General features: G+C 46.2%; 1 protein-coding gene across 2 annotated transcripts in view; it reads left to right on the forward strand.

Annotated features, from left to right (window-relative positions):
• KDM5B (lysine demethylase 5B) overlaps window positions 1-17,851 on the forward strand; it is a 201,472-nt gene that overhangs the window by 170,463 nt on the left and 13,158 nt on the right. For both annotated transcript variants that reach the window (XM_054025626.1, XM_054025627.1), the window contains one exon: window positions 10,220-10,705. In XM_054025626.1, coding sequence (XP_053881601.1) covers window positions 10,220-10,705 — 486 coding nt within the window. The remainder of the gene's footprint in view (window positions 1-10,219; window positions 10,706-17,851) is intronic.

Genomic DNA, 17,851 nt, shown 5'->3' on the forward strand with positions numbered 1-17,851 from the left:
CACCACCCTCCTAGTGAAATAGTTTTTCCTGATATCCAACCTGGACCTCCCCCACTGCAACTTGAGACCATTGCTCCTTGTTCTGTCATCTGCCACCACTGAGAACAGCCGAGCTCCATCCTCTTTGGAACCCCCCTTCAGGTAGTTGAAGGCTGCTATCAAATCCCCCCTCATTCTTCTCTTCTGGAGACTAAACAATCCCAGTTCTCTCAGCCTCTCCTCATAAGTCATGTGCTCCAGACCCCTAATCATTTTTGTTGCCCTCCGCTGGACTCTTTCCAATTTTTCCACATCCTTCTTGTAGTGTGGGGACGAAAACTGGACACAGTATTCCAGATGAGGCCTCACCAATGTCGAATAAAGGGGAACGATCACGTTCCTCGATCTGCTGGCAATGCCCCTACTTATACAGCCCAAAATGCCGTTAGCCTTCTTGGCAACAAGAGCACACTGTTGACTCATATCCAGCTTCTCGTCCACTGTGACCCCTAGGTCCTTTTCAGCAGAACTGCTACCTAGCCATTCGGTCCCTAGTCTGTAGCAGTGCATGGGATTCTTCCGTCCTAAGTGCAGGACTCTGCACTTGTCCTTGTTGAACCTCATCAGGTTTTTTTCTGCCCAATCCTCTAATTTGTCTAGGTCCCTCTGTATCCGATCCCTACCCCCTAGTGTATCTACCACGCCTCCTAGTTTAGTGTCATCTGCAAACTTGCTGAGAGTGCAGTCCACACCATCCTCCAGATCATTAATAAAGATATTAAACAAAACCGGCCCCAGGACCGACCCTTGGGGCACTCCACTTGAAACCGGCTGCCAACTAGACATGGAGCCATTGATCACTACCCGTTGAGCCCGACGATCTAGCCAGCTTTCTATCCACCTTACAGTCCATTCATCCAGCCCATACTTCTTTAACTTGGTGGCAAGAATACTGTGGGAGACAGTATCAAAAGCTTTGCTAAAGTCAAGAAATAACACATCCACTGCTTTCCCCTCATCCACAGAGCCAGTTATCTCATCATAGAAGGCAATTAGGTTAGTCAGGCACGACTTCCCCTTCGTGAATCCATGCTGACTGTTCCTGATCACTTTCCTCTCCTCTAAATGTTTCATAATTGATTCCTTGAGGACCTGCTCCATGATTTTTCCAGGGACTGAGGTGAGGCTGACTGGCCTGTAGTTCCCCGGATCCTCCTTCTTCCCTTTTTTAAAGATGGGCACTACATTAGCCTTTTTCCAGTCATCTGGGACCTCCCCCGATCGCCATGAGTTTTCAAAAATAATGGCTAATGGCTCTGCAATCTCACCCGCCAACTCCTTTAGCACCCTCGGATGCAGCGCATCCGGCCCCATGGACTTGTGCACGTCCAGTTTTTCTAAATAGTCCCGCACCACTTCTTTCTCCACAGAGGGTTGGCCACCTTCTCCCCATGCTGTACTGCCCAGTGCAGCAATCTGGGAGCTGACCTTGTGCGTGAAGACAGAGGCAAAAAAATCATTGAGTACATTAGCTTTTTCCACATCCTCGGTCACTAGGTTGCCTCCCTCATTCAGTAAGGGGCCCACACTTTCCTTGATTTTCTTCTTGTTGCTAACATACCTGAAGAAACCCTTCTTGTTACTCTTAACATCTCTTGCTAACTGCAACTCCAAGTGTGATTTGGCCTTCCTGATTTCACTCCTGCACGCCTGAGCAATATTTTTATACTCCTCCCTGGTCATTTGTCCAATCTTCCACTCCTTATAAGCCTCTTTTTTGCGTTTAAGATCAGCAAGGATTACACTGTTTAGCCAAGCTGGTCGCCTGCCATATTTACTATTCTTTCTACACATCGGGATGGTTTGTTCCTGCAACCTCAATAAGGATTCTTTAAAATACAGCCAGCTCTCCTGCACCCCTTTGCCCTTCATGTTATTCTCCCAGGGGATCCTGCCCATCTGTTCCCTGAGGGAGTCAAAGTCTGCTTTTCTGAAGTCCAGGGTCCGTATTCTGCTGCTCTCCTTTCTTCCTTGTGTCAGGATCCTGAACTCGACCATCTCATGGTCACTGCCTCCCAGGTTCCCATCCACTTTTGCTTCCCCTACTAGTTCTTCCCTGTTTGTGAGCAGCAGGTCAAGAAAAGCTTTGCCCCTAGTTGGTTCCTCCAGCACTTGCACCAGGAAATTGTCCCCTACACTTTCCAAAAATTTCCTGGATTGCCTGTGCACCGCTGTATTGCTCTCCCAGCAGATATCAGGGTGATTAAAGTCTCCCATGAGAACCAGGGCCTGCGATCTAGCAACTTCTGCTAGTTGCCAGAAGAAAGCCTCGTCCACCTCGTCCCCCTGGTCTGGTGGTCTATAGCAGACTCCAACCACGACATCACCCTTGTTGCTCACACTTCTCAACTTTATCCAGAGACTCTCAGGTTTTTCTGCAGTATCATACCGGAGCTCTGAGCAGTCATACTCCTCTCTTACATACAACGCAACTCCCCCACCTTTTCTGCCCTGCCTGTCCTTCCTGAACAGTTTATATCCATCCATGACAGTACTCCACTCATGTGAGTTATCCCACCAAGTCTCTGTTATTCCAATCACATCATAGTTCCCTGACTGTGCCAGGACTTCCAGTTCTCCCTGCTTGTTTCCCAGGCTTCTTGCATTTGTGTATAGGCACTTAAGATAACTCAACGATCGTCCCTCTTTCTCAGCATGAGACAGGAGTCCTCCCCTGTTGCGCTCTCCTGCTTGTGCTTCCTCCCAGGATCCCATTTCCCCACTTACCTCAGGGCTTTGGTCTCCTTCCCCCGGTGAACCTAGTTTAAAGCCCTCTTCACTAGGTTAGCCAGCCTGCTGGCGAAGATGCTCTTCCCTCTCTTCGTTAGGTGGAGCCCGTCTCTGCCTAGCACTCCTTCTTCTTGGAACACCATCCCATGGTCGAAGAATCCAAAGCCTTCTCTCCGACACCACCTGCGTAGCAATTCATTGACTTCCACGATTCGACGGTCTCTACCCCGGCCTTTTCCTTGCACAGGGAGGATGGACGAGAACACCACTTGCGCCTCAAACTCCTTTATCCTTCTTCCCAGAGCCACGTAGTCTGCAGTGATCCGCTCAAGGTCATTCTTGGCAGTATCATTGGTGCCCACGTGGAGAAGCAGGAAGGGGTAGCGATCCGAGGGCTTGATGAGTCTCGGCAGTCTCTCCGTCACATCGTGTATCCTAGCTCCTGGCAAGCAGCAGACCTCTCGGTTTTCCCGGTCAGGGCGGCAGATAGATGACTCAGTCCCCCTGAGGAGGGAGTCCCCGACCACCACCACCCTCCTCCTCCTCTTGGGAGTGGTGGTCGTGGAACCCCCATCCCTAGGACAGTGCATCTTTTGCCTTCCAATCGGTGGAGTCTCCTTCTGCTCCCTTCCCTCAGATGGGCCATCTAGTCCACTCTCCGCATTAGCACCTGTAGAGAGAACATGGAAACGATTCCTCACCTGTATCTCCATTGCTGGTGCATGGACGCTCCTCTTTCTTCTTCTGGAGGTCACATGCTGCCAAACCTCCTCACAATCCTTCTGTCCCTGCTGCGCCTGCTCTGAATCTTCAGAACATTGTGGCCGTAGAAGCATCTCCTGACGTCTGTCCAGGAAATCTTCATTTTCCCTTATGCAACGCAGAGTTGATACTTGTTTCTCCAGCCCTCGAACCTTCTCCTCCAATATGGAGACCAGCTTGCACTTTGTACAGACAAAGTCGCTTCTGTCCTGCGGAAGAAAGACAAACATGACATAACCTGTGCAGGTTACAACAGCTGATCGCTCACCTTCCATATCACCGTCCTCTTAGGAGCTTCCTCAACTGTTGCAGGAACTACTCGGAGAAACCTGCAGATGAAAGCCTCAGTGTGCTCTCCCCACGTGAACTCCCAGGCAAACTCCTGCTGTTAGCCTCTGCTGTTCACCGCTCAGCTGGTTCGCTGCTGACTGCCCTTATATACCAGTCAGGCCCACTCAAGGCCCAGCTGGAACAAAGCACTCCCAATTCACACTTTTCAAACAAACAAGCAAGCAATCAAGCACACGGTCAAACTGACCAACTGTCCCAGCAGCAGACACTCAGATACTCACCAACACAGCCCCCCTAATGCAGCACTTAGCGTACCTCCTCTCGGACAGCTCCCAGGCAAACTCCCGCTGTTAGCCTCTGCTGTTCGCCGCTCAGCTGGTTCGCTGCTGACTGCCCTTATATACCAGTCTGGCCCACTCAAGGCCCAGCTGGAACAAAGCACTCCCAATTCACACTTTTCAAACAAACAAGCAAGCAATCAAGTTATTTTTTATTAAAATTGCACCATACCACTACAGTAATGATGAGTAGAACTAAAGATTTATCAAGTTTAGGCAAAAAGAACTATAAAAAAGGGACCAAATGTTAAGGCAGGAACACAAACTTCACTGAGTGCCTGCAAACTATGCTGTTTTAAGACAAACCAGAAGATTAAAGAGAGGTATGTTCAGAGAAAAGTATCCATATACCAGATCTGCTCTTGGGTGCTTTTGAACCTTGGTTTCAGCTTTAAGTCACCTTCAGAGAAGTGAGAGTGGAATCCTTTTTATATGCAGGGCAAGGTTTTGGGGAGTGGGGGGTGTGACAGACCCAGACCAGTGGGGTACAGTAGTCTGGTAGAGGGCAAATATACTGGTCACTGGATGAGTAGTTTTCTGTTCCCTGAGTGACCAGAGTAGGGGCTGCACTAGAGTAATCAGAAACCTGCTAGAACCAGTTAAGGCAGGCAGGCTAATTAGGACACCTGGAGCCAATTAAGAATAAGCTTCTAGAATCAATTAAGGCAGGCTAATCAGGGCACCTGGGTTTTAAAAAGGAGCTCACTTCAGTTTGTGGTGTGAGTGTGAGGAGCTGGGAGCAAGAGGCGCAAGGAGCTGAGAGGGTGTGCTGCTGGAGGACTGAGGAGCACAAGTGATATCAGACACCAGGAGGAAGGTCCTGTGGTGAGAATAAGGAAGGTGTTTGGAGGAGGCCATGGGGAAGTAGCCCAGGGAGTTGTAGCTGTCATGCAACTGTTACAGGAGGCACTATAGACAGCTGCAGTCCATAGGGTCCTGGGCTGGAACCCAGAGTAGAGGGCGGGCCCAGGTTCCCCCCAAACCTCCCAATTGACCTGGACTGTGGGTTCTTCCAGAGGGGGAGGTCTCTGGGTTGTTCCACAACCCACATGGTGAATCTCTGAGGCAAGAAAATCTGCCAATAAGCACAGGACCCACCAAGATAGAGGAGAAACTTTGTCACAGGGGGTAAAGATTATTTTGCAAGGGTATCCAATTTTTATGAGCATTAAATTTGGAAGAATGTTTGTCAGATTACCCTGGAGCTCTTTGCTGGAGAAGCTGTTATTCTTTGAGTGGCTTTTGCACATTCCCATTCTTGGGATGTGCCAACAGTTCAGCTAAGCCAGTGGAACCTTCTAGTAGCAATGCCCAGTATAGCACCCATGCCCTCTCTCCTCCCTTCACTATTCCTCAGTAAAAGAGATGTGGGCCATCAGCCGCCTTAGTTCCTTCCAATCATAGCAGACTGACCAGGAACCTCACCAGACTCCCAACCCAGATTCACCTTTCTAGCTTCATTAGCTGTTAGTTCTTTATTTATTTTTATTTTCTTATTTTTTGACTAAGGTTCTTTGCACCCTGGTGCAGATTCTTGGTTCCAATATGTCAGAAACAAAGACAATGATATCAGGGCTCAAGAGTTGCATCTTTTGCCTTGATTTTCCTACTTCCAGATGCACCTTTGGCCTGCTTGGGGCAAGATCATTGACCTTGTTTTTCCATATGCAGCACCTTCACTCCCAGGGTCAGAAAAGACCGTGAGAATTGCCTTCAGGCTATGCAAATGAAGGAGCTATTAACAGGTTCAGCACTGAAATGCAGGGATCTGTAAGTGCTGGGAGACCACCCTCTGCTGCAACCTCCAAAGACCTTAGAGACTAACAAATTTATTTGAGCATAAGTTTTCATGGGCAAGATATCTATCTATATCTATATATAGATATACACAACATTAAACAATGGGTGTTACCATACACACTATAAGGAGAGTGATCAGTTAAGGTGAGCTTTTATCAGCAGGAGAGAAAAAGAACTGTTTGTAGTGGTAATGAAAATGGCCCATTTCCAGCAATTGACAAGGAGATATGAGGAACTGGGGAGGGGGGGAAATAAGCATGGGGAAATAGTTTTACTTTGTGTAATGGCCCATCCACTCCCAGTCTTTATTCAAGCCTAATTTAATGATGTCCAATTTGCAAATTAATTCCAATTCAGCAGTCTCTCGTTGGAGTCTGTTTTTGAAGTTTTTTTGTTATAATATTGCGGACTTTTAGGTCTATAATTGAGTGGCCAGGGAGATTGAATTGTTCTCCAACTGGTTTTTGAATGTTATAATTCTTGACATCTGATTTGTCATTTATTCTTTTATGTAGAGACTGTCCGCTTTGGCCAATGTACATGGCAGAGGGGCATTGCTGGCACATGATGGCATATATCACATTGGTAGATGTGCAGGTGAACGAGCCTCTGATAGTGTGGCTGATGTGATTAGGTCCTATGATGGTATCCCCTGAATAGATATGTGGACAGAGTTGGCAACGGGCTTTGTTGCAAGGATAGGTTCCTGGGTTAGTGTTTTTGTTGCATGGTGTGTGGTTTCTGGTGAGTATTTGCTTCAGGTTTGGGGGCTATCTGTAAGTAAGGACTGGCCTGTCTCCTAAGATCTGTGGGAGTGAGGGATCGTTCTTCAGGATAGGTTGTAGATCCTTGATGATGTGCTGCAGAGGTTTTAGTTGGGGGCTGAAGGTGATGACTAGTGGCGTTCTGTTACTTTCTTTGTTGGGCCTGTTCTGTAGTAGGTGACTTCTGGGTACTCTTCTGGCTCTGTCAATCTGTTTTTTCACTTCAGCAGGTGGGTATTGTAGTTGTAAGAACGCTTGATAGAGATCTTGTAGGTGTTTGTCTCTGTCTGAGGGGTTGGAGCAAACGCGATTGTATCGTAGAGCTTGGCTGTAGACAATGGATCGAGTGGTGTGGTCTGGATGAAAGCTGGAGGCAGTAGGCACCACTTGATCCATTGTCTACAGCCAAGCTCTACGATACAATTGCATTTGCTCCAACCCCTCAGACAGAGACAAACACCTACAAGATCTCTATCAAGCGTTCTTACAACTACAATACCCACCTGCTGAAGTGAAAAAACAGATTGACAGAGCCAGAAGAGTACCCAGAAGTCACCTACTACAGGACAGGCCCAACAAAGAAAGTAAGAGAACTCTCCTTATAGTGTGTATGGTAACACCCATTGTTTCATGTTCTGTGTGTGTGTGTGTGTGTATATATATATATATATATATATATATATATATATATATATATATATATATATATATATATATATATATATATATATATATATATATATATATATATATATATATATATATATATATTCCTACTGTATTTTCCACTACATGCATCCGATGAAGTGGGCTGTAGCCCACGAAAGCTTATGCTCAAATAAATTTGTTAGTCTCTAAGGTGCCACAAGTACTCCTGTTCTTTTTGCATACTCTGAGAGTAATCATCAGTGGCTCACAGTCAAGCTGGAGGGGTATGTCAAGTGGGGTCCCGCAAGGATCTGGTTCTATTAAGTATCTTCATAAATTATTGGATAATGGTGTAGATTATGAAGTTTGCGATTCCAACCTTGGAGGGTTTGCAAGTACTTAGAAGGACAGAATTAGAATTCAAAATGATCTTGACAAACTAGAGAATTGGTCTGAAATAAACAGAATAAAATTCAATAAGGACAAATGCAAAATATTGCACTTAAAGCCCTGGCTGGGATGATTTAGTTGGGAATTGGTCCTGCTTTGAGCAGGGGGTTGGACTAGATGACCTCTTGAGGTCCCTTCCAACCCTGATATTCTATGATTTAAGATGGAATAATCAATTGCACAAATACAAAATGGGAAATGATTGCCTAAGAAGGCATACTGTAGAAAAGAACGTGGAGGGTTATAGTGGATCATAAACTAAATATGAGTCAACATTGTAATACAGTTGCAAAAAAGGCAAACATCATTTTAGGATATATTAACAGGAGTGCTGAAGGCAAGACAGAAGAAGTCGTTTTTCCACTCTTCTCAGCACTGATAGTCTCAACTGGAGTATTGTGTCCAGTCCTGGGCACCACAGTTTAGGAAAGATGTGGACAACTTGGAGAAAACCCAGAGGAAAGCAACAAAAATGATTAAAGGTCTAAGAACCATGACAAGGAAAGACTGAAAAAATTGGGTTTGTTTAGCCTGGAGAAGAACGGGTGGGGGGAGTAAAAGGTTGTTATAAAGAGCAGGATGATAAATTGTTCTCCTTATCAACTGAGGACAAGGCAAGAAGTCATGGGCTTAAATTGCCACAAGGGAGATTTAGATTAGACATTAAGAACTTCCAAACTGTATGAGTAGATAAGCATGGAACATATTACCTAGGGAGGTTGTAGAATCTCCATCATGAGAGGTTTTTATGTAAAGTTTAGGCATACACAAACCAGGTATGGTCTAGATAATACTTAGTCCTGCCTCTGTGCAGAGGACTGGACTAGATAACCTACTGAAGTCCCTTCTAGTCCTACATTTCTGTGTTTCTGTTCTGATTGCCCCAGATTGGGTGACACAATGTTGGTTCTTGGATCTACTGCAGCTCTCATAAGAGTCTCCCCACAATTCCAGACCTGTTGACCTAGAAGAGAAATCAGATTTTACCATCCAGACTTCGACTCTTGCCACTTGACAGCATGGGTTATAGGACTTTGACAGATCTGGCACCACCCTGTTTGGAGAAGGTACAGAAGAGTCTATTAAACTTCAGGAAGCATTGGACTCGCCTGGGTTATGATCATAAGTAGAAAAGGTTTTCTTTGTGAGCATCCAGCAATAAAATAAACACAGGTTCAGCTGCTGTTCTATCCGTAATGGAGTACTTCATTTTAAATCCTTGGGACTATCCATATTATCAGTAAAAGTACATCTCTGTCATCTCATCTCATCACAGCTTAGTGAGGCAAAACTCTGTATTTTGTAATAAAAAGGTTTTTGGAGGGTTTTAAAGTACATCTACCTCTAGTTAGAGAACCCACACCAACACAGGACCTCAGTTTAGTACTTAGTTCATGAAACCTCCCTTTATTGTAGCTATCACTTCCGCTGCAGGCTCTCAAGGCTGATCCTCCCTCCCCCTTAGTCTTTCACAAAGGTCCTCTTTCACACACCCCAAATTTCTCCAAGGTGGTAACAGAATTCCAGTCCTATCCTTGCCAGTATTTTTCCCCAGGCCTCACTCCCCACTTAGGGGAAGCTAATCTACACACATTGGATGTTACAAGAGCATTACCCTGCTGTTTGATGAAGTCTGAGGAGTACAGGAAATTGCCTAGACTGTCTCTTATGGGGAAGAGAGTGAAATTCAGGCAGTTACATCCCAATGCCGTTCTAAGTAGGTTAGACTCTACTGATGAGTGTTATAAACATGCCAGTGCTCCTCTTCCAGAAGTGCATAGAGTGCACCCAACTGGAGTGAAGGCTGCTTTCATATTAGTGATCTGTAGAGATCCCTCTTGAAGCTCAGTTCAGACCATCACCACACACTGTGCCTTAGATCTGTCATCTAGATCAGATCCTCAATTTGGTAAAGAAGTATTAAAATTTCTGTTTAACTAGGCCTTCTCATCTCACTATTTGGAAGGGGGAGTACTGTTTGCCAAACTCCCAAGAGTGGGAGTGTGCGTAGGCCACTGGCAGAAGAAGTGAAGGTTACTCACCTGTAACCAGAGTTCTTTGAGATGGACTCTGCTCATTCATGCTCCCCATCCAGCTTCCCTTGTTCCTTGGAATCCTAGCTATAACTCTGGACCCAAGGAAGGTGGTAGAAGGAATTGAGGGAGATAGAGCACCAGGCCCACTCTTGCAGCCTCACACTCCAAATGTTAGGATCAGGGATCATGAGAGCATTCCAACTGGCACTGTTACTGAAAGGTCTAATCTGCATCATTGGCACATCTCAAGAGTGAATGTTCAGCGGTCACTCAAAGAACTCCAGGGACTAACCTACATTTAGAGTGGATTCTGTTTTTGCTGATCCTGGAATTAAATGCATTTGTTTTAACTCCCTTGCAGATGGCCGCACTTGGTGAAGCCCGTTTAAAGGAGATGGAGGCACTGCGTTCTCTGAGAGCAGCAAATGAAGGGAAGGTGCTATCTAATGAAGATGATGCAGAGATGAAAGTTTGCCTTTGCCAGAAAGAGCCAGCAGCACCAATGATACAGTGTGAACTCTGCAGAGCGGTCTTTCATACCAGCTGTGTTTCAGTGCCCAGTATTTTTCAGGGACCTTGTGTTTGGCTCTGTCTTCACTGCCATAGATCAGAAAAGCCACCTTTAGAAAAAATCCTCCCTTTACTGGCTTCCCTGCAGCGTATCCGTGTGAGGCTTCCTGAGGGAGATGCTTTACGGTATATGATAGAGAGAACTGTGAACTGGCAGCACAGAGCACAACAAATGTTATATTCAGGGAATCTAAAACTTATACAAGACAAAATTGGCTCAGGATTATTGTACAATAGATGGCAAGCCACAGCATACCAGTTGCCAGAGACAAACAAGGTGAGATTGAATTTACTTCTAGGAGTGATCTGATTTCAGCAAGAGCAGTTTGCCAAATTTCTTTGCATTTTGTAGATTCTACTTGAAACAGATTCATTATATATTCACGCAGTGTCTTCAAAGAGGTATTACCATGGCAGATTATTATTGTATTGCTGGCTAATTCTCAAGTGTTGATCCCTCTACAAGTTTGAGGAAATGGGAGTTTTCCTTGTTAGTTGGGGAGTATGTGTGTATTATCCACCATGTTGTCCAGCAACTTGGAATGCTGCATTCCTCCCCTGCTGGAACTGAGAATGCTGCATCCTTCTCAATGACTATCCTTTTGGATTAAGTCTCTGTTGAAGATTTAGTATCCCTACCTATCCTGTTAAAGCACCATTTTGTGTGTGTGTGTGTGTGTGTGTGTGTGCGCGTGCATGCATGTGGAATGGGGGAGGGGGTGTAGCTGGGGGGGGTGTAGAAGATATATATGTTAAGATGAGTAGGGCATTTAACAACACATGGTGGGGTGACAGGGTGTACGACGGGTTTCATTTTCGTGAAGGAGGGGGACATAGTTTTCAGAAGTGCAGAGTTGCTGTTATTTGGGTGTTAACAATCACAGTAAACATGTTATGGGACCTCTAGAGGAAAGAGTTTCTTCAGCAAAACCAGACTTGATTTTTCTAAGGCAAAAAACAAACCCCAAAATGCTTTAAAAGAAAAGTTTCAGGTCTTTGTGCATCGAAAACAAGCCACAAAACCTCCTTTACAGGTCACTTTTAAGGTGTCTATAACTTGAAGTAAATCTCTCGACTGACTGAAATGTCTTACTCCTGTTAGCCCAACCTTGTTTGATATCAAATTTGTCTATTTGGTCACTTTTGACATGCCTAATTATGTTTTTAAGAAATATTCCAGCTGTTTTTGGTAGTCATGTAAATCAGATACTTTTGCCACACTTGGTAACTATATAGACTAAAAAATTAAGCACCCAAGTCCTCATTCAAGTGCCTAAATAAAATTGTCCTACTTGTTACGATTGCTGAGCAACCACAGTTCCCATTGAAGATAACCAGATAACTTACATATTTAAATACATGACTTTAACCACGCAAGTTTGAATATTTTGGCTAATGACTTTAGTGAAAAATGTGGAAGTTTTAGTTTAGTTTGAAAAATTTGCTTAAGAAATAGTCATGAACAATTGGTTTAGGGCCAGATTTTCAAAGGTGTTGAGATGCCTACAGATGCAGTTAGGCATCAAGTGGGGTTTTTAAAAGTGCCTAAATAGATTAGGTGGTCTGAAATGGGCCATCTTGATTATCACTACAAAAGTTTTTTTCTCCTGCTGATAATTGCTCATCTTAATTAATTTGCCCTTCCAACTCTAAGAGGCTACTCCCACCTTTTCATGTTCTCTGTATGTGTATACATATCTCCTTACTATATGTTCCATTCTATGCATCCGATGAAGTGGGCTGTAGTCCATGTAGCTCAAATAAATTTGTTAGCCTCTAAGGTGCCACAAGTACTCCTGTTTTTTTTTTTTTTTGTTTGTTAGTCTGTATCTGCAAAAAAAACAAACAAACACGGCTGCTACTCTGAAACCCATCTAATTCCCAATGGTTTCCATTGAGATAGGCACCTAATCTGCTTGGGCACCTTTAAAAACCCCATTCGGTGCCTAGCTGCATCTTTAGGCACCTCAGTACCTTTGAAAATCTGGCACTTACTCTGTTCATAGACTCAAAGGCCATTAGTTTCCACCCTGTTATCCCTGTATTGAGTCCTCTAAAGGCATCCCACCTGGATTTGAAGACATCAAGATGGGAATAGAATGTAGGTCTACTGAGTTCCAAGCCAATGCCCTAGCCACTGTACCACACTATGTCCTCCTATAAAAGAATATTTGTTTACACTGGGGTGTCAGACTTGTTTGGAGGAGAAGGTTGAATTCTAGATTTAATTGAAGTGTGTGGTCTATCCTCAGTTCATAGCAGAAATCCCACTGAGGTCAATGAAAGGTTTGCACAAAGTTCAGGAGAGAAGACGGCCTTTGTTTAGTAGCTATGAGTTCTTCTTCGAGAGATGTCCCTGTGGGTGCTCCACTCCAGGTGTTGGTGCGTCCCTGTGCCTTTGCTCGGAGATTTTTGTAACCGAACTCGTACCAGCCACGCATGCGTAGAGCCTGCACCCTCCTCCCCCCCCCCCCCCCCCCCCCGAGTCTAGCTTAATAGTGCGCATGCGCGGCCGGTCTCCTCAGTTCCTTCTCTATTGTCCCCGGCCTGAGACGGAGCTCAGCAGACTTGTTAGGAAATTCTTTCCTCTTGTTACAATTACCCTTCTAGTTAGTTAGTTCGTTGTTAGTTATAGTTAGTACCATTTCTATCTTTTTAAATCCCTGTCAGCCGCAGCCGCTTCGGACATGCCTGACTCCACCGGCTTTAAGCGCTGCTCTAACTGCAAGGAGGCTATCCCCCTGTCAGATGGCCACTCACAGTGTATAAAATGTTTGGGGGAGACCCACATTCCCCAAAGATGTGCCCACTGCAGCAAACTTAGCTCCAGGGCATGGAAGGACAGGGAGCTTAGACTGAAACTGCTCCTCCTCCAGAAATCCCTAGGCACAGCTTCAGACCCAGGCACTGATTCTGGCTCTGCTGCCCACCACAGCCCTCCCCCCCCCCCTCAAAGAAGCACAAGAAATCTTCCAAAAAAGGGCGCCTTTTGTCAGCTTCAAAGGAAACCCTGTGACACAGGATTTCCCCGGGCAGATCTACTGCTTCCCCTGTGCTCCCCCGCTTGAGCACATTTGACAAGCCGGGCTCTTCCGGCACCGCGCGAAATCCACCTGAGGCTGCGCGCGAGGCTCCGGTGCCGAGGCTTCAGGCTTCCAGCTGCCTGCCTCTCTTCTGGCACTGTTCGGCACTGCGGTGGACGCGGTGCTGACATCCCACAACCTTCCTGACCCCCTGCAGGCTGAGATTGCTGCCACGGCACCGACACCCGCTGGGCTGACCGGCAGTGAGCCCAGACTCAAAACACCGGTGCAGAGGAATGTTTCCTCACTGCAGCTTCCTCCTATCCAGCCTTCACCTCACACAGGAGCCTCAGCACTTCAATTTACTCATGCAAGAGATCTGTTTGTGTCACTTATCCTGCAGTCACCCCTGCTGAATGCCTGCTTCTCCCCAATGGCTGAGTCAGGGTCTGAACAGCCTTCCTCCAGGGAGGAGGAAGCTGGACCACAGGGGGATTTTTCACTGTATCAAGACTCCCATCCCCAGACCCCAGTCAACAGAGGTCATAGAAAAATTACCTCATCCTATTCTCAGGATCCTGCCCCCTGGGGGGTGAACCCCTGGATGGCACCACCTATCCCCTACCCACCACCATAGCAATATTGGGCACCATGGGCATCGTACCCTCGAGAACACACGTGCTACTCCACCTCAACCAGGCACAACACCGGTCTAGCACCACCACCTGACGAACCTGCCAATGACACAAGACACCAGGCAGCATCGTCACACTTGCAGTGTCAACCAAGTCCTGATCCTATTCCAGTAGAGCCGGAGGTAACGCCTGAAGAAGCCTTACTTCCCCCTCCTCCAACACTGTCGGATGACTACGCAAAATTCCAAGATCTTTTTAAAAGAGTTGCCAGTGACTTGAGAATTAACTTAGAGGAAGTCCCTGAACAACAGCATGAGTTAACGGACATCCAACAGCCCTCTTCTTTCTCTAGGGTTGCATTACCAATCAACATAGCCCTTTTAGAACCTGCTAAGTCCATCTGGCAGACTCCAGCTACAAGCCTACCCACCTGTAAACAAGTGGATCACAAGTACTTCATCCCTTCTAAGGGCTCTGAATTCCTTTTTACCCATCCAGCACCAAACTCGTTGGTAGTAGACGCAGTGAACCAAAGGAACAAACAACAGTATTCCCGCTCCACTCTGGCCAACAAGGAAAGTAAACGGTTGGATCTCTTCGGTCGCAAAGTATATGCATCCTCAAGGCTACAATTTCATATTGCTAATTATACTGCAGTTCTTGCAAAATATGACCACAGAAACTATAATAAATTCATGGACTTTATTGATGACATTCCAGAACAGAAGAAACAACAATTCACAGCTCTGGTTTCCGAGGGACAAATCATATTACGTACCGCTCTTCAAGCGGCCCTCGATATAGCCAATATTGCAGCAAAATCGACTGCCACAGCAGTGTCATGCGCCGAGGTTCATGGCTCTCCTCCTTTTGCTTTCCTCGAGAGGTCCAGAGTACCATTGAAGACCTTCCCTTTGACGGTGACAAACTCTTTGCCTCCACCACAAACGACGTGCTTTATTCAATGAAGGACTCCAGGGCAACCCTCCGGTCCTTAGGTCTCCAGATAACTATGACCAGAAGGCGACAATATAGGTATCAACCTTACCAATGTCCACACTACCCCGCATATACACAACACTTCCATAGATCACAGGAGCAGCAACAACAGCAACGCCAGAGACCGAGATTCCAGCATCGTCATCCCAATTCTGTGGGGGCGCCTCAACCCCCTCCAATTAATAAGTAAATTTGAAGCTTTGGTTGAGGGTTTAGAAAACAGCGTTCCCACTTCAGCCAGTACACCTATTTTTGGACACCGCCTATGACCATTCTCCCATCAATGGCAGAACATTACCACCGACAAGTGGGTTATAGAGGTCGTTACAATTGGCTACTCCATCTCCTTCCTCTCCTTGCCTCCCACCCATCCACCCGTCCCTCTTCAGGGACCCTTCTCATGAGCAACTACTACTCCAAGAAGTGCAACATCTCCTCCAAATGGGAGCAATCGAAATTGTGTCCAAACGACACAAAGGGAAGGGTTTCTACTCCCATTATTTCTTAACAGAAAAGAAAACTGGGGGATGGCAACCAATCCTCGACCTCAGACGGCTCAAGAAATTTGTCAAAAAGCAAAAGTTCAAGATGGCTACTCTCACTACCATAATCCCAGCGCTGGAGCAGGGTGATTGGTTTTCAGCCCTCGACCTACAGAACGCCTATTTTCATGTGACTATACACCCGGCCCACAGACGCTTTCTGTGTTTTACCCTTGGCTCAACACATTTTTAATACGGGGTTCTCCCCTTCGGATTGTCCACGGCCCCCCGTGTTTTTTCCAAGATCCTAGCTGTAGTCACTGCCTACCTCAGGAAACAAGGGGTCATAATTTTTCCTTACCTCGATGATTGCCTCCTCAAAGCCTCAACGTTTGACGAAGCTCTCTGATTCACGTGACTTACCGTCGATTGTTTCCTATCCCTAGGCATGCAAATAAACAAAAACAAATCCACATTATGCCCCACCCAACATCTGGAGTTCATAGGAGCATACCTCGACTCCCGGATGGGATTGGCATCTCTCCCACCCAACCGCTTCAACTCCATAAGCCTACTGGCCACAAAACTTCGCAACAGTCCCCAGGTCACTGCCCAAGACTGTCTACAAATACTAGGTCACATGGCCTCGTGCACCTTTGTAGTCCAAAACACACGACTCTACATGAGGTGCTTCCAAGCGTGGTTGGCCACAGTTTACAGACCGAATGTGCACTCTCTAAACAAAACTCTCTTTATACCCTTCCAAGTCAAAGATTCTCTACTGTGGTGGACAGTTCACTCCAACCTCTGCTCTGGAGTCCCTTTTTTCAGGAGGCGCTATCCCTCCTATTGACTACTGATGCATCTCTGACAGGATCGGGTGCACACATGTCTCACCACACAGTCCAGGGGCTATGGTCTTCAACCGAAACCTCTCTGCACATAAATGTCCTAGAACTTCGAGCCATACGCAATGCGTGCCGTCACTTCCTCCCACTAATCAGGAATCACCATGTACGTATAATGACAGACAACATTGCCTGCATGTTCTATGTAAACAGGCAGGGAGGGGCTCATTCCCACTCGCTTTGCACAGAGGCTATGAAGCTCTGGAATTGGTGCCTTGCAAACAACATCCGGATATCAGCTGCCTATCTTCCCGGAGTGATGAACACCACAGCGGAAGAACTAAGCAGACGCTTTCCCTGGGATCATGAATGGGAGATAGATGAGAAAACCATTTACAACATATTCCGCATTTGGGGTCATCCAACCATAGACCTTTTTGCAACTGCGAAAAACACGAAATGCCCCGACTTTTGCTCCAGAGTGGGACTGGGCAAACATTTCCTGGGAGACGCATTCATGATTCCATGGGACTGAAACTTATAATCTATGCATTTCCCCCGATACCGGTTCTCAACAGGGTCCTGATAAAAATATGAACAGACTCTGCCAAGGTGATCCTGATTGCCCCGTCATGGCCCAGACAACCGTGGTTTCCGTTCCTCAACAGAATGACGATTCAACCACCAATTTCGTTGCCTCTTATCCTGAACCTCCTATCACAGCAAAACAGCCGATTTCTCCACCCCAACCTGTCCATGCTTCACCTCAAAGCCTGGTTCCTACATGGTTCTTCCAAAATGAACTAGATTGCTCTGAACAAGTTCAAAGAGTGCTCCTACATAGCAGAACACAATCTACTCGCACCACCTATCTATGAAAGTGGAAACGATTCACACATCAGTGTTCCGCTAAACAACTTTGTCCCACGTCGGTACCTCTCCCGCTCATACTTGACTACCTTAAGCAATCTGGCCTTTCTTTCAGCTCCATCAGAGTCCATTTAGCTGCTATTACAACCTTTCATGGCAGAATTGATGATACCTCTGTCTTTGCTCATCCGATCACCAAGCGTTTCCTCAAGGGACTCCAAGCCCTATGCCTAGACATTAAACCACCTACCCCTCTGTGGGACCTTTATTTAGTAGTATCCTGCCTAACTCAACAACTATTTGAGCCCCTAGCCACTTGCTCGCTTTTACACCTTTTGATGAAAACAGCATTTTTAATGGCAATTACCTCCGCCAGACAAGTGGGAGAAATAGCAGCTCTTATGGCAGACCCACCATATACGCTATTTTTCAAGGACAAGGTTACCCTTAGATTACAGCCCAAATTTCTTCCAAAGGTGCATTCCTCCTTCCACATTAATGAGCCGATACACCTACCGACCTTCTTTCCGAAACCACATGCGAACTCGTTCAAAGCCACGATGCAT

This window comes from Malaclemys terrapin, chromosome 4 (assembly GCF_027887155.1).
Source record: "Malaclemys terrapin pileata isolate rMalTer1 chromosome 4, rMalTer1.hap1, whole genome shotgun sequence".
Classification (NCBI taxonomy): Eukaryota; Metazoa; Chordata; order Testudines; family Emydidae; genus Malaclemys; species Malaclemys terrapin.